At 41.1% G+C, this 20,608-nt stretch overlaps 1 protein-coding gene across 3 annotated transcripts in view; it reads left to right on the plus strand.

The window, feature by feature from the left end:
- Positions 1-556: 556 nt before the first annotated feature.
- WARS2 (tryptophanyl tRNA synthetase 2, mitochondrial) overlaps positions 557-20,608 on the plus strand; it is a 97,792-nt gene continuing 77,740 nt past the window's right edge. For 2 of the 3 annotated variants that reach the window (XM_040230928.1, XM_040230931.1), the window contains exon 1: positions 558-675. In XM_040230928.1, coding sequence (XP_040086862.1) covers positions 586-675 — 90 coding nt within the window. In that variant the 5' untranslated portion in view covers positions 558-585. Of the gene's footprint in view, positions 676-20,608 lie in introns of all 3 variants that reach the window. The other variant, XM_040230930.1, reaches the window with a different exon arrangement.

Consider the following 20,608-nt stretch of genomic DNA (forward strand, 5'->3'; position numbering starts at 1 on the left):
TTCTTTAGGGGAGGCTGAAGCACCAGTCTTTACCATCCCACTTTCCCAATGTTGGCATTTACTTTTGTAACCCCTAAAACAGTGCATCATTTATCTGCTACCCCATACACTACTTGAAGGCAAGATATGTCTTTGCACTTTCAATACCTAGCAGACGGCCGAATTCAGCAAACGTTTGCAGATCAAATGCATTAACGAGGCCACATAGGTCTCAAAAAACCACCTGCGGCCCTCTAAGAGGATTAGGGAAGTCCCACTGCCAGAGAAACTTCTTAAAAGCTTGCCTCAGGACGATTAAGATCCGAAAGGCTTTTTGACTTTCTTCCAGTTTAAAACGCTGTTACTAATATCCCGTCCTTCAAGAAACCTGCGCAAATACTAGGTCTCCATGGCATATACTAAAGTCAAGACACATCCGGATCCTAACCCACATCTGCTCTGCGAAGGCCGGAGTACCCCCTAGACACCAGCTCAGAGGACCGCCCCGAGAGCAAGGGCGCATGCGCAGCAAGCAAACGCGCAGCGAATCTGAAAGTTCCTCTGACCAGATGTCACTCAAGGCAAGACGGCTCCGCCCTTTTCAAGATGGCGCTGCACTCAATGCGGAAAGCGCGTGAGTGCTGGAACTTCATCCGGGCACTTCATCAAGGACCCGACGCTGCTCCCGTTCCCCAGGTAACCAATGCTAGCCCTTCTTCCGCCGGTTTCCCGTCTCTCTAGGTCCTTCTCGCCCCTCTTTCCTCCCTCCTTTTGCTTCACCCTCCCCGTTGTCTCCAGAGAGTACCGAGCTCTTCCGTTCCTAAGGTTGATTCTCCGAAGACTGCTTTCCTACTCGGAGCGTGACGACGTTGCAAGGATACGCGTGACGTAACGCGCCCCTGGTGGGAGGAGCGCGCCGCCGCTTGCCCACTTGGCCTTAGTACCTTCGTCTCTGGGCGCCGCAGCTGCCGGGCAGGCCGGGAAGCTCTTCCCTGTGTGACGTTGTCAGACACCAGAGAGCTAGTCCTTCCGGCACTGCCCTAGTCCTGATGTTGCTGTTTTTACTTTCCTTTCCCTAACAGTAAGCCAAGGGACCTGGCGAAGAAATTGGAGAAGACACCTCATTAGTAGTTAGACTGTTTAAGGAGGTGCACCCTCTTGGCATCCTCTCTCTGGCAGTGCGATACTTGAGCAATGTCAGTGTACCTTCCACTCTATTTCTCCCCATTGTCCGGAAGCAGACCTGTATCTAGAAGGTTCGATGAAGGAATTTAAGCAAGCTCTCCAAAGGTGTGGTCCTGTCCTGAAAGCACTGCTGTTACCAGGCTCCTCTGTCCATGGAATTCTCTAGACAAGAATATTGGAGTGGGTTGCCATGCCCTCCTCCAGGGTAGCTTCACAACCCAGGAACTGAACCCAAGGCTCCCGCATTGCAGGCGGATTCTTCACCATCTGAGCCAACCAGAAAGTGTGACATGACAAATCCCTTTATCTCTCTGGACTTCCTTTCTTCAGCAAAATGGGTGGAGGAAGGGTTAGACTGATGGTTGTTACTTCACGCTTTGAAAAATGAGTGGCTCCACGATAGCGAAGCCAAAGTAAAGCAGTGATATTATCAAAACCCGGATATAAATTCAACTTAGTTTTCTAATCATCCCATGTTTACTTAACTTTCTGTACTTAAGTATTCTTCATAGATATTGGCCTAACCAGATTCTTCTAAGAATAGAGGATATTACACTGGGAAGTTATTTATCAAAACAGTTATTTAAATGTTTTAAATTGCAGGTAGCATAGTTAAGTAAGAATTGATTGCGAATTAGATAAATACAGCAAATATCCCTCTCTTTGAAGTTTGGAGATTCGATTCTGTAGTACCAGAATTGGTTGATTACTGGGAATTCTTGGCAGTCCAGTGGTTAGGACTCTGAGATTTCACTGCTGAGGGTATGGGTTCAATTCGTGGTGGGAGAACTAAGATCCCACAAGCTGAGGGTGCGGGGAGATTTAGTTGATTAGGATAGTTACATACTATATTTCTAGGTAATAGTAGCATAATAAAACCTGTGAATCCAAAGTTACTAAATCTTAGACTCAAACTCCCTCTCATAACAAACTCAAGAGTTGTGAATGTCATGAGAAACAGAATCAAAGAGAAAAGAAAAACTACAGTCTGCTAATGCTTATCCCAGGAAGTTTAGGGCATTAAATCATTATAAGCGCTAAAGAATAGAATTGGAAATTTGTGCTCTTGTTTCAGTGGCATTTATGAACACAGTTATCTTAATCAACTGTTGATCTAGATTGTTTCAAGTTGTAAATTTTCCAAAGTAGTGTTCTCAAACCTTTAATTTAGCTTTTGGTAGAATACAAATTAAATATAGCAAAGAGCACTCCTTAAAGCATAATTCTACATGTAAACTTTAAAATTCTTTTTCAGGTTCTTTTCCATTATGGTTTAGTGCTGCATATGGGATATAGTTCCCTATACTATACAGTAGGACCTTGTTGTATATGTGTTTTATATATAGTAGTTTGTATTTGCTAATTCCAAATTCCAAATTCTCCACTGCCTCCTATAATTTTCAGTCATTAAAAATGATGGTTTGAAGGACTAGTGCAGTCTTTTGAAAGACCAACTGAGAAAAGATACAAAATTACATTCACAGTGTCATTATAATATTATATTTGCAAATAAATATTTATGTAAGTATGTACAGGAAAAAGGACTAGAAGGAAACAATTGTTCTTAACTTTTTTTGCTTTCTCTTTGGTCTTCCTAAATAATGGATTAAAAGTGATTTAAGTGTTCTTCTTTAAGCTTTCTGTAGTTTTCACATGTTCTAAATTGAAGAGATACCACTCTCAGACCCAGAAAAAAGTCTTAAAACATAAATCTTCAGGTGAATGCATAGCCATTATACCATCTGTGCTATTGTAGATCTCTGAGGGAGAGTTTGTGGGACAGTACTTGTCCCACAGTGCTGTTATTTAAAATGGCCTTAGAAAAGTTATTAAAATGGCTTTAGAAAATGAAAAATTTATGGCCGTTTTTCCTGTATGTATCTTCTTTTTCACTTGAAAAGCTTCCTTTGAAGTCAAAGAGATTTCGTGAACAGATGCAGAAATATGTGAAGGAAGAATTGGATTCTTAAACCAGATGCATTAGACACTTTTATGATATCTCATAACCTTTGTAGAAAACAAAAATTATTTTGCAGGGCTATAATATAATGGAAAGAAACGTATATTTATCACATGAATGATTCTATCAACAAGTAAGAAACAGCAACTTGCTTCTTATTAGTTTTGGCTGTACAGTTACTTCCTGAGGTGAGAAGCAAAAGTGGGTGAACCATGGCAGTACTTTGCCAGAGTATTGAGATTCGTAGGTTGTTTTAATGATTTCCTATGAAAGCAAAATCTTGGTTAATAACCTTGGCATTGGGGACCTTTAGTTATCTCAAGAGGAGACTTTTGCCCTTCAAGGCTAAATGTACAATCAAGTTTAAAATGAAAGCTAGAGAGAAAACAGAAATAATAGTGTACCAAGGCTTACTCATTATGAATGTCTACAATTTATATGAAAGTGGTTTATTTTGCCAGGTGTTACCTGACAGAAAACCACTGAAGTCTGACAAGATGAGAGTAGTCACAGAGTCAGAGGAATGAAGATCTGACATTTTATGTTTAAACATTGATGGCATTAGGTAAATTTAAGCCTGTCATCTTTGACCAAACCCAGAATCCACACTTACTTAAGCACTAACTTATGATTGTATTGTGCAAGGAGTGAAATATTGACGGTTAGTAGACTTCTGCAAGAATATTTGTGATCATTCAGGTGAAGTCTAAAATGTCCACATTTTATCACTGTTGAACAGCACACTTCTTATTAGCTGTCCCATCCTGGATTTGGCCAGTATTACCATACTGTTTCTACTGTTTATGGTCACTAAATGTGACCTATGGTTATTCAATGAAGGAATCATGCCTGCAAAAAAAATAGGCAGTGTATTAGATTTTTGATCTTGTGTTTAGTTCTTACAACAAGTCTTTTTTTTCAAATCACTCTTTTTTAAAAAGCATTAAAAAAGAATCATTTGGGATAAAGAGTCGCAAAATTAGTACAGAGCGTTCCTGAATATGCTTCACCAAGCAGCTTCATCTTGCATAATATACTTACCTAAACCAAGAAATTAACATGGGACAATTTCAAATTTCACCGATTTTTCCACTAGTCTCCTGGTTTGGGATCAAATCCGGGATTCCATATTGCATTTAGCTGTCATGTCTCCCCCAGTCTATGGCACTTCCTCAGTCTTTCATGACCTTGGCCTTTTTGAAGAGAATTGGTTAATTATTTTGTAGAATGTCTGTCAGTTTGGGTTTGTCTGATATTTTTCTCATGATTAGACTGAGGTTAGACAAGAATCCTCTAGAATACTTCATAACGAGGCTTTAAGATAGGTATTAACACCTTATTTTAAGCATCCAGAAGTAGACTTTATTTAAGTAACTTGCCTAATATCACAAAGCTAATTAATTATGGAATTAGAATGGTAAAATTGACTGTTGGCATTTCATTCCGTATTTTGCAATTAGTATTTGTTGTTAGAGATTTCTGTGATCTTAATGGCATTAAATTGGGATAGTGTTCCCGGTGACTCTTCCCTTTAGCTTTTCTCTGCCTTGTCCATTGTCTGTCCAACCGGCAACATGAACTAATCAGCCTGGAAAGCTGTCAGGACTGCTACGACCCTCTGGAAATTGTGCTAGCTGCTCACTGTGCCAGTTTGATTTGGCTACCTCCTCTCTGTGCTTTTCTTAAATCAGGATGTTGCGTGGATCCACTCTAAAGGTCCTTTTAAGCTCAGTCTATGAGTCTTTTTTTTTTTTCTTTGGCTGTGGTGGGTCTTCATTAACTACACGTGCGTGCGCTTTTCTCTAGCTGCGGTAAGCAGAGGCTCCTCTTCTCTGTGCTGCCCGTGGCTTCTCTTGTTGCAGAGGATGGGGCTCTGGATGCACAGGTTTAGTTACCCTGCACCATGTGGAATCCTCCTGGACCAAGGGTCAAACCTGTATCCCCTGCATTGGCAGGCAGATTCTTAACCACTGGACCACCAGGGAAGTTCTGAGTCCGTTTGTTTGAAATGCTTCCTAGGTTAATTTTCCATGTGAACTGACTTAGTTTATTCAAAACAATAGTATTTAAAAATCTTTAAAAATCTCTTTGTGTAGCTGATGAAAACTGAGGGTATCTGCTGAAAATACAGAGGAGAACTTGTGAATCAATGCTGAGCGTTTATGATAGCAGCCACAGTCAGAAAATGCTGAGAAGGGTGAGGCTGCTGACTGCCAGAATCTTTCTCAGTATACCTATTGCATGTCTACAGGTTACAGAACTGTCTGTGGAGGCTTATGCAGATGTGTGTGTGTGTGTGAGCACGCGCATGCTAAGTTGCTTCAGTGGTGTCCCACTCTTTGCAACCCTGTAGATCGTAGCCTGTCAGGCTCCTCTGTCCATTTGATTCTCCAGGCAAGAGAGAATGGATTGGATTGCCATGCCCTCCTCCAGGGGATCTTCTCAACTCAGGGATCAAACCTGCATCTCTTAAATCTCCTGCATTTGCAGGCAGGTTCTTTACCACTAACGCCAACTGGGAAGTCTCTTTCTATATATATCTATACACACACACACACACACACACACACATACACACACACATATAATGTATCTATTTGTATATTTAAGCATGTATGTATGCATATCCTTCTGTCTTTCAGAGAGGGAACTAACATTTAGCTAAGGCTTGTTATGTGCTAAGCTTTCTTGCTATGTACTATACAGCTTTATCTTATTTATCTCACAAAAATCCTGTAAATATTATTCTATCCATTTTATAAAACTGGAAACTAAGGTTTGAAGAGGTTAGGAAATATTCCCATCAGAGAGCTGGTAAATGGCAGAGCCATGATTCCCACTCAGCCTTTCCTGAGCTCTTCCCACCTGACCAGTGGTCTCTTATCAAATAAAATCCTATATGAATCCCTCTTAGATAAAGCAGATAAAAGTAGAGCATTCTCAGAATGGGTGAAAATAATCGCAAATGAAGCAATTGACAAAGGACTAATCTCCAAAATATATTACTATAAGCAGCTCATGCAGCTCAATATCAGAAAAACAAACAACTCAATCAAAAATGGGAGAAGACCTAAACAGACATTTCTCCAAAGAAGGCATTCAGATGGCCAATAAACACAACAATGCTCAACATTGCTCATTATTAGAGAAATGCAAATCAAAACTACAATGAGGTATCACCTCCTACCAGCCAGAACAGACATCATCAAAAAATGTACAAATAATAAATGCTGAAGAGGATGTGGAGAAGAGGGAACCGTCTTGCACAGTTGGTGGAAATGTAAACTGATACAGCTACAGTGGAGAATAGTATGGAGATTTCTTTAAAAAATATAGGAATAAAACTACCATATGACCCAGCAGTCCCACAACTTGGCATATACCCTGAGAAAGCCATAATTCAAAAAGACACATGTACCACAATGTTCACTGCAGCACTGCTTACTATTTGCAGCAGCTAGGACATGGAATCAATCTAGGTGCCCATCAACAAATGAATGGATAAAGAAATTGGGGTACATATGTACAATGGAATATTACTCGGCCATAAAAAGGATGAATTAGAGTCAGTTCTAGTGATGTGGATGAACCTAGAGCCTGTTATACAGAGTGAGGTGAATCAGAAAGAGAAAAATACTGTGGGTTAGTGAATGCGGGAGACCCAGGTTCGATTCCTAGGTCGGGAAGATCCCTGGAGAAGGAAATGGCAACCTACTCCAGTACTCTTGCCTAGAGAATCCCATGAAGAGAGGAGCCTGGTAGGTTACAGTCCATGGGGTTGCAAAGAGTCAGACACGACTGAGCGACTTCACTTCACTTTCACTTAGTGAATATATATGGAATCTAGGGAAAATGGTAACGATGAACCTGTCTAAAGGGCAGAAATAGAGACATAGAGAGCAGAGGACACAGAGGGTTGGACAAATTGAGACAGTAGCATTGGAACATATACATTACCATGTGTGAAACAGATAGCCAGTGGAAAGTTGCTGTTATAACACAGGGGACTCAACCCAGTGCTCTGTGACAACCTAGGAGAGTAGGAAGATTCAAGAGGAAGGGTCATATGTATACTTATGACTGAGTCACGTTGTCGTATGGCGAAAACTAGCACAACATTGTAAAGCAATTATCCTCCAATTAAAAATAAAAAGAACTTTTCTGATTTAAGAAATACTAAAGTAGCTATGGCCCCACTTGCTTGGCCCCTCCTACCCCTGTCTACCACCTTTCCTCCACACACAGCCAGGGACTGCTAAGATGGTGCCATGGTATCTTGGATTTCTTAAGATGAAGTTTGAAAAATACTTCAGCTTCCTTAAATATCCAAGTGAGTTTGTTGGCTTAGGACCACATATGGTGGGTGGATTTTTAAGGAGCTGCTCTATAAATGAGTTGATATGTAAGTATTTTATTAATAAAATGCAACCTTTGTTCTATTTATCTTAAGCTAGGAGAGTACTTGAGATAATAGCAGTCAGTTTTCTTTCCTTTCTTCTTTCTTTTCTAACTTCTTTCTTTCATCCAAACACAGTTTGCTTCTGCATAATATGCAGGTGCTTATGCACAACGTAGTCTCTGTGCATGCGTGCCACGTTGCTTCAGCTGTGTCTGACTCTGTGTGAGCCTGTGGATTGTAGCCCGCCAGGCTCCTCTGTCCATGGGATTCTCCAGGCAAGAATACTGGAGTGGGTTGCCATGCCCTCCTCCAGGGGATCTTCCCCACCCAGGGATCGAGCCCAGATCTCTTGTGTCTCCTGCACTGGCAGGCAAGTTGTTCACCACTCATCCCACTTGGCCGCTAGCCGCCTCCCAAAGAGTACTTTCTTCAGCTCTGCTCTTGATCCTGTTTTACCCCCACCTATCAGGGGTTCAGGAATCTCTCTTCTATCAGCATGAGGCCTAAGCCTTCCTCCTGAATTTCCACAGGATAAATATACAGGCTTACGATAGAAGCTGCTCTGCCCATGTGAGATGCAGAAAGATAATTTATAGGCACAGAGGTGATACATTGACTCCAGCATGACTGAATTTAACCCTGCTCAGGCATTAACAGTTTTCTCACTCTATCATTTCTTAGCAGTGAAAGTGAAGTGTCCGACTCTTTGCAACCCCATGGACTGTAACAGCCTACCAGCCTCCTCCATCCACGGAATTTTCCAGGCAAGAGTACTGGAGTGGGTTGCCATTTCCTTCTCCAGGGGATCTTCCCGACCCAGGGATTGAACCCAGATCTCCCACATTATGGGCAGACGCTTTACCGTCTCAGCCACCAGGGAAGTCATACCCTACCTCTTATTCCCAGTCAGAAGCTTACACTTTTTCTTAACTACACTGCTTACTGAGCAAAGCAGGGTCATATCTAGGTTCATCCCACCCCATCATCTGACTGTTTATGGTCCTGTAATCATTTACCAAAATTCATCTACAGCTCTCTTTTTTCTTTGGCACAGTCTTCCTCGCATTGAGCCTACTTCCGGTTGGCTAAGAACTGCATTGTTGACTGCCCTTTTGTCTCTTCAAAAGCACAGTTGACCAGCCTGATTTCTAACCCATAGAGGTTCTCTCCATTCCACTTTTACATTCCCTGCCCTCTAGGCTGGGACACCAGCCAGTAGACAGACAGAGAGGTCAGTTTCTCCTTTGCATTCCTGTCCTGGTGTTCTAGAGAGATTCTACGGTCCCAGGTAACTCCACTGTGGGTGGAGCCCCTCATGACCTTGGTTAACTGCTTCTTGTTTAAGGTTCTTGGGATAATGATTGTAGATTTTTCATCAATGCTTTCAGAAACATAATATAACATAGTGTATCACAAATAACAATTTTCAAGTGGAATCTGTTATTTTCATTAATAATATTCTGCTCTAATATAACACTTTGTAGTTTTCAGAATGCTTCCCACATTTTCCTTTAATCATGAGGACAACATGCAATGTTTTGTTAGGGAACTCCTGAGCAGTAGGGCTATTAAAAGCCACACAGCTCTTCTATGCTTGTCCTTTGTTTCTTCTTGGAAACACTTTGTTCACTCTAGATATACATGTTTCTAGAGCATAGAATGTTCAGAATTGTGCTTGGCCCTTGAATTTATTTATTTTTTTTACCAGTTCTGTAATGATGATGAATTAAATAAGTAAATGTCAGTATCCTTTAAAGTTTTAGTTCAATAGATATTATTTTCTTATTTGTACTAAAATTAATTCAATGTTTAATTCATTTTGGGACCCTGGTCTGAATGGACTGTGATCATTTCAGTTATTACAGAATATGATAAGAAGGGAAATGATACCAGCATACTTTTATTGAGTGTTTACCATGTACCATACATTGTTTGAAGCACTTGACATGCATTAGCTTGTTTAATCCTAACAATGCAATGAGGTCATTGTTAATATTAGCCTCATTTTACAGATGAAGCTACTGAGAGGTTAAATAACTCAAGGTCACATAGCAAGTATCAGAGCCAAGATGGTAACCCTAGGCAGTACTGATTCCAAATTCTGTGTACTAAGTGTATTAAAAGACGTTAAATTCTGAAGCAAATTACCCGTGTTAATACACTGATAACTGCTATGCAAACTTTTAAATCTCTTCTGTGAAAGTCACTTATATATCTTGCCATGATAACATGCAGAGTAGAAATTATAAATCATCCTCTGTTGTTGCTGAACTTACAGTCTTGTTTGGCTCAATGAGTTATGAGAAAGGAGCAAATCTGTCTTATAAATTTATCTCCGTGTCTCTCTTTGGCTACTGCCACTAGGATTACCCTGTGTAAAATAAGGGCTTTTAACACATAAGTCCCTAGGTGCATGTAGGAAGTTGTGTTTATACACAGTCTATAGCTGCAAGGTCAACCTGTGCACAGCCCTGCAGGCAGAGGGGAAGTGGTGAGTGCTGAAGCTTATGGATGGCCAGGGGACCACTATCTAGGGTCTAGTTGGGATTTATGACTAGAATACTTTCTTCAAAAATAACAGAGGTGCAAAGTGAGAAGACAGGTGAGATTAAAGTAATTAGTGTTGTGGGGCATTTCTACAAGGAATAAGTAAGAATTTTATTCTAAAAGATTCTCATTCCAAAAAGTTCTTAGTAGAGTCTGTTATGAATTGAATTGAAGTGTTATTACTAATTAGTGCATTAGTTGGGATGCTGTTGAGGCTTCACAAATAGCAACATTGAATAGAATTTATTTTATACACCAGACAAAGGGCTTCTCATGAACATTTCCTTATAACTCCTATGAATAGAGACTTTGCATGGACCATTCTATTTTATATTCATTCAGCCTCATTCTTTACTCTAATAGTTTGAGCCCCTTTTGAGGAGCAGGAGAATGTAATTGTGAAGGGAAATGGAGCTGTTTACTTAAATCCCTGATTTGGATTCCTGTCCTCCCAGGGGGAGAATGGTCTGGGCAGCCAGTTCATAAATTTACTGGAAGAGAAAAGAGCCTCTTGGGTTGGGGGTAAGTGTGCAGCGTGAAGGTGGAGTCCCAAGGGAGATGTTAAGGGCCAGATGACGTGGAGCCCTTGCCAGTTCTGGGGAGAGAGCCAGGTTGGCCCTCCGTGGATACTGGTTACCTGGCCATCTTGGTTGTGAAGGAAATTCCTTCTGTGCAGGCAATATTGGCTTCTCCTATGGCTGGCAAGTTTCCAGGCACCCCCATGCTGCCAAGCTGTGAAACTCAGTAACCCAGAGAAGCCAGTGTCTAGAGACTCAACAGTCATACAAACATTACACTTGTCATCTTAAACTTGACTGACCTCTCACGAAGAGGAAGTGTGGTAAAGCAGAAGGGACATGGCTTTCGGGATCAGTCAGACTACATGCTAACTGTGTGATGTCAGGCAAGTTATGCAACCTCACTATACCTCAGTTCCTCATCTGCAAATTATTAATAGTAATACTCACATGGTAAAACTTTTATGTGGATTCAAAATTCTATCATATGTGTAAAGTCCCTTTGCCAGCAACTGGTTGGTCCTCTGTGCTTTATGATGATTATGTCTTCAATAATATATAATTCTTCTCACCTACTTTGCTGTCTTTTACCTCTTACCAATCTTAAGAACCTTGTGATTCTTCTCATCTCCACACTATCCTTCCTCTTCAGTTCAGTTCAGTTGCTCAGTTGTGTCCGACTCTTTGTGACCCCATGAATTGCAGCACGCCAGGCCTCCCTGTCTATCACCAACTCCCAGAGTTCACCCAAACTCATGTCCATCGAGTCCGTGATGCCATCCAGCCATCTCATCCTCTGTCATCCCCTTCTCCTCCTGCCCCCAATCCCTCCCAGCATCAGAGTCTTTTCCAATGAGTCAACTCTTCTCATGAGGTGGCCAAAGTATTGGAGTTTCAGCTTCAGCATCATTCCTTCCAATGAACACCCAGGACTGATCTCCTTTAGGATGGACTGGTTGGATCTCCTTGCAGTCCAAGGGACTCTCAAGAGTCTTCTCCAACACCACAGTTCAAAAGCATCAGTTCTTCGGTGCTCAGCTTTCTTCACAGTCCAACTCTCACATCCATACATGACCACTGGAAAACCATAGCTTTGACTAGATGGACCTTTGTTGGCAAAGTAATGTCTGCTTTTGAATATGCTCTCTAGGTTGGTCATAACTTTCCTTCCAAGGAGTAAGCGTCTTTTAATTTCATGGCTGCAGTCACCATCTGCAGTGATTTTGAAGCCTAAAAAAAAAAAAAAGCCTGACACTGTTTCCACTGTTTCCCCATGTATTTGCCATGAAGTGATGGGACCAGATGCCATGATCTTCGTTTTCTGAATGTTGAGCTTTAAGCCAACTTTTCACTCTACTCTTTCACTTTCATCAAGAGGCTTTTTATTTCCTCTTCACTTTCTGCTGTAAGGGTCAATCTCACCAGATTAACCTCCCCAAAGCAGTGTGCTAATGATGTTGTTCCCTTGTTCAGAAATCTTTGAGGGCTTCTCATAAAGTTTAGGCTCCTTAGAACCCCACATTCCGACCTTCCTTTCACAGTCCAGATCCAAAACACTTCTCCAGGTCATTGCTGTCCTACCTACATGGATCCCCTGCCCTGGAGTTAATAGAATTTCCAAGTTTGCTCAGAGCTATTTCCTTTGACTTCTTTGTTAATGTCACTATCTCTCCTTGTAAAAACCTTTCTTCCCATTTTAATATGTATGTACCCATCAATCTTTAAAGAGTGGTGATTCTTTAAAATAAAAAACAAGCAAACAACAAAAATAAAACTCAAGTATGGAAAACTGTTCTTAAGCTGGAAATGACTGCTCCCATTTTGAAATTTTATAGGACTTTGTCCCTTTCTTATAGAAATTAACAAATCCTTCCTTATATACTCTCTTTTTAAGGACATTTGCTTTAAGACAGATGGAAAGCTTGATTTGGAGAGGGGGTTGTTTTTTATTCAGACGTTTTTGTGAACACTCCGCCAGGAAACAGTTTATGATATATACATTGTTTCACAGGTGCTGCTTCTGTTTTTCATAACTGTATCTGATTATACTTGGGCTTGCTACCTCTGTAAATTATACTAAAGTTTGTTACCTTTGTATATGGAAAAGCATAGAAAAACTGAGAATTAAGATGAGAAGGTTTTATTTTGAGTGTAGTTTTGCCTCAAGAGACTGTCTAGTTCAATAAACATGCATATTATCTATACAACAAATGACATCATGCTTTGTAGTATTAAGAGTATGTTTTCAACTCCTGAAGGAAGTAAAATGTTCATTTATTGTATCAGCATTGATACAATACAGTTTTTCTTAATCGTTCATTATAAGTTCCTTTAGAGCAACCTGTGAAGGCATGCCTTAGGACCTTTGCTCTGCAGATCTTGGTACGCTCTGCAGAGATATAGAAAACAGCCCTAAGTCTCATTGTACTGTTACACTGTGTAGACAATAAGGCCATTTGTAAGCGTCCCACCTGGAGGAGGAAACGGCAACCCACACCAGGCATCTTGCTGGGAAATCCCATGGATAGAGGAGTGCAGGTTACAGTCCATGGGGTTGCAAAACACAGGCATGACTTAAGTGACTAAACAACAGTAACAAGCTTCCCTTCTAGTGCTATTCCATTTTTCTCTGGACCATGATAGAGTACAGTGGGGCTTCCCAGGTGGCTCAATGGTAAAGAATCTGCCTGCCAATGCAGGAAACGTGGGTTTGATCCCTGGGTTGGGAAGATCCCCTGGAGAAGTGAATGGTAATCCACTCTAGTATTCTTGCCTGGAAAATCCCATGGACAGAGGAACCTGGTGGGCTATAGACCATGGGGTCACAAAGAGTCAGACACAATGAGTGACTGCACACGCACACGCGCGCGCGCACGCGCACACACACACACACGAGTACAGTAGTATGGTTCAAGAAGAATTTATATCTACATTACAAAAAACTTAACATTTTCTTCTTTTAAAATGGCCTATTGACATTTTAGAAGTTGTTTAGGAAAGTTTATTGTTATACTTCCTTACCAATTTATCATTTACATGTTTAATAAAACCCCAAATCAACCTAGCATAATCACAGAACTGTTTTATGATAGGATGTCTTGTCTGTTAGATGGGGTTTAGTTGCAGCATCTTCCTGATAAGTTCGTGACTCCAGTGGCCAAACATCTTGTTAACCCCAGGATGAGTTGTACCCATCAATCTTTAAAATGTCTTGGAAATTCCAGTGTTTCAGCATCCACATGACATCTCCCACATTGTTTTTCACATTCTAAAATAGAACAGAAATTCTTTAGCAGACCATGTGTCCTTAATTTCGATTGGGAATATATTAACATATCTATGACTCAAACAGAGACACAGCTTTCCCCTCATCTTATTTTTCTGTCTAAATAGCAGACTTTTGGTCAGTGTTCCGTGACTCCTGTCTTCCTGAAAGTCAAATGCCTGCCTTCACACTGACTGTGGAGAGAGGGTCATCCAGCTTCCATGTTGACCACATGTAAGAAGGAAGGGGGAGAGAAAGAAGAGACTCTTCCAAAAAAAAAAAAAAAACAAAAAACAAAGCCAAGATCCCTGACAAGATAGTTGTCAGCTGAGTAGCAATTTAAATTATGTGTTTAGAGATATCATCAAGAAAAGCACATAAAGTAGGAAAAATAATTTTCAAAAATTAGCAGTTTTTAACCCTTAATAGTGTTAAACTTAGAGAGATAGACCAGAGTTGAAAAATCCAACAGAGAGATGAGAGAAGAATCATTAAATTGTGGGTCAAAGGATTCCAAGAGGGTAGAGAATTTCAAAGGAAAAATGAAGAGCAAAATAGTGCTATAGTATGATACAGACTAAAAATTAGCTCTTAGGGTTTATAACTGGTGTATCACTAATGATATTAGCAACAACAGCAGCTTTGGAAGTCACTGGTGCAAATTAATGAGATGAGAGTTGAGGAAGTTGGGACTGCTCTTGTGAGGAGCCTAAATGAGAATAATGTGCCAGAGAGGGAGAAGGGAGCTTTAAAGAATGATCTGACCAAGAGAATTTTTTGGAGGTAAGGTCTTTGGGGATGGTGGAGACTTGAGCATGATTGCAGGAGCCAGTAAAGATGGAGAGATTGCAGATTCAGGAAAGAGATGGAAAGAAATGCAATCCAGAGCAAATGATTCAACATCAGGAGAAACAGATCAGCTCTGAGGCTGGGAGAAAGGGGGTAGAGATGACTGTGGGTCTAGATGAGTTTGGAGTGGGAAATTCAGGAAACCTAAAACCTGATGGGTATAAATTCACTCAGGGAGCTTCAGTCCTGAGATAATGGAAGCAGGTAGTGGTTTAGCAGATGAGCACTAAAAGTCAGAGTGCCTGGGTTCAAAGTCAAGTTCTATTTGGTAATTGGAAGTCCTTGGGCAAGTTGCTGACATCTATACCTCATTTTCCTCATCTGTAAAATGAGTTAAAAGCTTGAACTCCATAGGCAGACTGCCAGAGTTTGGAGCTAGTAAGCTCTCCTGCCAGCTAGCAATACGTACTTGGCAAGTCGTTTAACTTTTCTATACCTTAACTTTTGCATCTGTAAAATGGAGACAATAAAAATGTCTACCTCCCAGAATTACTGTGAGGATTAAGTGAGTTAATATTTATGTGTCTGGACCAGTACCAGGCACATCGTTAATACTACATAAGTTTTAAAAAATGGTTCATTAAGCAGTGTTGAGAATCAAGGGCCTAAGAAGCTACAACTTAGATTTATGAGTAGATTCTACATTGTTTTAAGATTTCTCACCAAAAGTGCTCAGCTACCAAAATATGTAATGAGCTTTTTAGCCTTGACCGGATTGGAGTTTCTGCATGACTGTCAGGACATAATGGAGATATGAAATCAGATGGCTAACAGGAAGGTGGACGTGGGGAAGACAGTTGTATCTTAGAAGCAATTATAAAGACTTTGTCTTTTATTAGGATTGAGTTGCAAAGCCACTGGAAGGCTTTGTTTAGAGGAAGGAAGGCTGACACAGGTTTTTAAACTTACCCTGGCTGTTATGTTAAAAATAGAAGAGCAAGATGGAAGTGAGACCAATCAGGCCAGTATAAGATCTGCGTAAGAGATGATAGTGGCTTGGACAAGGATGAGCAACAGAAATGTGCTTGAGTGTTTAGTCACTTAGTCGTGTCTAACTCTTTGCAACCCCGTGGATTGTAACCCACCAGGTTCCTCTGTCCATGGGATTTCCCAGGCAAAAATACTGGAGTGGGTAGCCATTCCGTTCTCCAGTGATCTTCCTGACCCAGAGATCAAACCTGGGTCTCCTGCATTGCAGGTGGATTCTTTACCATCTGAGCCACCAGAGAAGCTCAGTAAGAAGATTTCATCAAAGATGAGAAGTGGTCAGATTCTTGATATTTATTTTAAAGAATGTACAGTCGACAAGGTTTGTTTGTTTGTTTACTGATTATGTAATCAGTACGAGGGGAGGAAGAAGTCAAGATTGATTCCAAGGTTTTTGGCTAGAGCAACTATAGGAATGAATTTGCCACTTGCTAAGATAGTAAAAACACCAAGAGGAATAAGACTTTGGGGATTGGGTTGAAGATCAGGAGTTGAGTTTTAGACATCAGAAGTTTAGATGAATAGTTTAGATCAGAAGTTTAGATGACTAGTGAACATTTGAATGGAGGTGTCAGGTAGACAGTTGAATATATGAGACCCAACCTCAAGAGAGACGTCTAGATGCAGACATAAATTTGTAAGTCTTCAGCGTATACTGTGCTTAAAGTTATGAGATTGGGTGTGATCATTTAGGCAGTGTTTTTAGAAAGAGAAGAGGTCTAAGTACTGAAGCTGTGCGCATTTCAACTTTAAGAGATTGGAATGATGAGAAGAGCTAGCCAAGACAGTAGTAGCCCAGTAAGTAGGAGTCCAGTTCATGTGCATCTGTGCATTTGCGCGGTACACACACACAGACAGGCACACATGCAAGTTTTTGCACATGCATACGTGCACACAACATATCCTATATGAAGACAGAATGATCAGGGGTACCAGGTACTTTTCTTTACGGATTACTTGCAGGAAATTTTAATTTCTCTACTTGTAGGAAAAATTAATTGGGAAACCAGATGATTAAATAAGGTAGCTTGATGGGTGTGGAATCAGAAGAAGGTGTGTGTGTGTGGTGGGGGGTGGTCTTTGGGTCACCTCACTGGCGACTGTAATTAAGCTATGATAACCCAAAATGCCGCTCTCACTTTGGAGCATACATATTCCTGAGCGGTGTCATAGCACCATTTCCCTTGGACATGGCTTTAAAACAGATGGCCAAAGTTTTCCCAAAGGAGCTGCTTTCTCTAAGCTTCCACCCCTCCAGGAGGCATATTCTTTCTTTAGATATGTTAATGTACCTCATCTTGTTTCCATTAAGTCTTGTCCTCAGAGTTCTTATACTTTGGGGGGTGGGGGGCGTGTCACTATTTCCTTTGATTAAAATATGGACCTTCTACCTAGAAAAATATGTACATAAACTCTCAAAATTTTGTGTATAGTTTTGCAAGTCCATGAACCCAGCTTAAGAACTCCTACTTGAAGCTGACCTTTCTGTTTTGTTGGCTCGTGGAAGGTAAACATATTCCTTTCTTTGAAAGCCCTCTTCTTTATTGTTGTCTCCTGTACCACTTACTAGTTACAAAGCTGGTCTTATGATCTACACCATAGGATTTTTATGTGAAATTACTTAATAATGAAGTAGTCCTGGCACTTCAATGAGTGAAGTCTTTTGTCCAAAGAAGGAGGTAGACTGTCATACCATATGCCTTCCTGTACAAAAGGACTCAGTGAAGTTCTAGTGTGTGCGTATACAATAACACAAATGTGCAAGGCTCATGGTCACCAATTCTGAAATTCAGCCTTTAGTAAGTGGTGTGTGAATCTTACTATAAAATGCTGCTGCCTAAACATTTAAGAATATATATATATATAAAATTAAAGTTTGGAGGAAACAGAGGAAGATTGAAAATATTTGCTTAAAAGGTGAAAAAAAGCTGTCCAGAATATTAAGAGCAACACCCATCTGAACTTCACAGAAAGTGTCATGAGAGTGCCAGTGATTAGAACTGATCAGATATTTGGCTGTCCTTTTCAACCAGAAGATGGATTTGAACCAGATTACTACATCCATGGTTTAGTTTTGAAGAGAGAGGGGGGAAAATAAAGTCAATTATTTGTCTCTTTGTTCAAAGGCCTTTTTTGTATTGTAGATCCCTGAAAAGCTGGTGGAGAAGCCAGCCTTTCACATCCATTAAGGTTAGCTCTGAAACTGTTGAATTTGATCTCTTCCATTTGCCATCTGGATACAGTAGAGAAAAAGCTATTCTGTATTGGGTTGCTGGACACCATCCAGAAAATAATATGTCAGGGGCATCAAAGGCTTGAGGCACTTGGTCCAGTCTGTCTAATGATCACAGGCAGGGTCTGCTCTCCAGTTTTGTAGTATGTTTTATTTTTGCAGTGACAATATATATCCCAGTAAAATAGATCACAAGGATTACTGCCAACTTGTCAAAGCTAGGATTCTTCCATCATACACTTCAAAAAAAGGGGCCAGATTTTAACTGGGCAAAGCTTGACTCCCAAAACTGAGGAAGCTTCATCTCATCACAACCTGTACCCTTTCTTAAGGCGAGCACTTAATACAAGGAGGATTTTAATTCCTAAGATTGTTTCATCTCACATCCAAATGCCATATTTTCAAAGTCTCCTTAAAACTAACCTCATTTAAAGTTGTATTCCTTATCCTCTTTATAAGTGGGCCCAGTATCTGGCCAGCTAATGACCAAGCTGGCAGCTTTCCAGGATTCTGACAACCACATCTCATTATTCACACCAACTGGAGCCAATTGTGGCTGGATTTTTTTTTTTTTTTTTTCCATTCTGTTCTGTTATTTAAAAATGTGGAGAGGAAGCAACAGCAAGCAATGGCATGTCATTTAGTATCCTCTGGGATTGGGAGGAGCCTTGCATAATAGGTCCTGTAATATCAAGGGCATATGGCTGTGTTTTAAGGTAGCTGGAGGCCATCTAACTCTAAGCTCTGATAACGCAAGATTAGTTATGGTCTTTGCAGATTGTATTTAGGGATTAATTTATAGCTTCTGCAATAGGTATAATCATAGGGCAGTTGCTGTTCTGTCTCTTATGCTGGTAGGGGGTGGCAGGAAGAGCTGCCAAGCCCTAATCTTGGACATTACTTTTCTTTGTGGACAGGAATGGTCGCCAAGCAATTCCCAAGTCTCCCATGCTGACCTTGGAAGCTGGAGAAACCCTGGCTGGGTTCTGGCCAGCTTACTGAAAGGGGTGTCGTGGACAGTAGCACTCCGGTTGTGTGCCTTGTTCAGGTTATCCAGTAGATGGTGGTGGCGGTTTAGCTGCTAAGTCACGTCCGTACTTGCGACCCCATGGACTGTAGCCTGCGAGGCTCCTCTGTCCATGGGATCCACGAGGCAAGAATACTGGAGTGGGTTGCCTTTTCCTTCTCCAGGGGATCTTCCCAACCCAGGAATCAAATCTGGGTCTCCTGCATTGCAGGCAAATTCTTTACTGAGCTATTATTCTGCTCCAAAATGGTACCGTCCACACTCTCATTGTTTAGGATTTTATTCTCAGAATCTTCCTGTTCTTTTCCATTTAGATTCTGCATTGAAAACAACAAATGCTTCTCCTCCATTAAGAAACACAAGTGAAATCTCCAAACCATACATCAAGCAAAGCGGCATTGTCCCCACTAAGCTCCGTGCACATGCTCACAGCTTGTGTTTGGTTATTACCAGGATGGACTAGGGGCTTCCCTGGTGGTTCAGTGGGTAAAGAATCCGCATACAATGGAGGAGACACAGGAGACTCGGGTTCGATCACTGTGTCGGGAAGATTCCCCAGAGAATGAATATGGCAACCCACTCCAGTATTCTTGCCTGGAGAATGGACAGAGGGGCCTGGCAGGCTGCAATCCAAAGGATCGCCAGAGTCAGATAACACTAGGCACTCACACACTCATGCAGGCTGGACTAACCCTTTCTGTAGTTGGCGAGTTGTTTTTTCTATAGTTTTTACCTGCTCTCAGATCCCCTCCCTGGCTTAAAAGCAAAATAAAGGGAAGGCGGTGAAGTCAAGTCATTATTAGAGCCAGACTTCCTGGCCCAGCCACCTCTTTCCCAAGTGACTTACCCTCTCTGTGCCTTAGTCACCTTATCTGTGAAATGGGACTAATTGTACCACCTACTGTTTTGTTACAGGTTTGTTGCAATGGTTAGGCAGCAATGTGAAGAGAAGAGCCTGGCATACCACAGTGCTCAATATATATTTGCTACTGTTGTTGTTATTATTTGATGTACTTTAATACAAATGGATTTCATTATTTTCACTTCAACCAAATATTTAGCATTTTGAGCTCTTTATTATTCACTGAACGTGAAAAAGATTTTGAGTTCTGCTAAAAGAATTTCAGGGATGCACAAGCAGGAAAGATTGGAACAAGGGCAGTCCTTCAGATCACACTATTGTCCTGCTGGCTCTGAAGCTGCAGCAGAACACAGTGAGTTGGAGGAGCTGAGTGGCCCCATCCCTTATATAAAGTTCCTATAGCTATAGCTGGGGGCTTGTCCCAGGGCTCAGCGGTAAAGAATCTGCCTGCGAAGCAGGAGTCGCAGGTTCGATCCCTTTGCTGGAAAGGGCCCCTGGAGGACGAAATGGCAACCCATTCCAGTCTTCTTGCCTGGAAGATTCCATGGACAAAGGAGCCTGGCGGGCTATAGTCCATAGGGTTGCAAAGAGCCAGACACAGCTGAAGCAACTTAGCATGCATGCTTAGCTCACTGGAAGATAAGCTCCAGAAATGCAGGGATTATATCTTTTCCTTCACCTTTGTTTTACCAGTGTCTAGAACTGAACCTGATCTCAGCTCAGCCCCTCACAGACTCCTGTGATTTTTTTTTTTTTATACTTACTTACTTGGCTGGGTTGGGTCCCAGCTGCAGCAT

The sequence above is a fragment of the Oryx dammah genome, unplaced genomic scaffold, assembly GCF_014754425.2.
Source record: "Oryx dammah isolate SB20612 unplaced genomic scaffold, SCBI_Odam_1.1 HiC_scaffold_28, whole genome shotgun sequence".
Classification (NCBI taxonomy): domain Eukaryota; kingdom Metazoa; phylum Chordata; class Mammalia; order Artiodactyla; family Bovidae; genus Oryx; species Oryx dammah.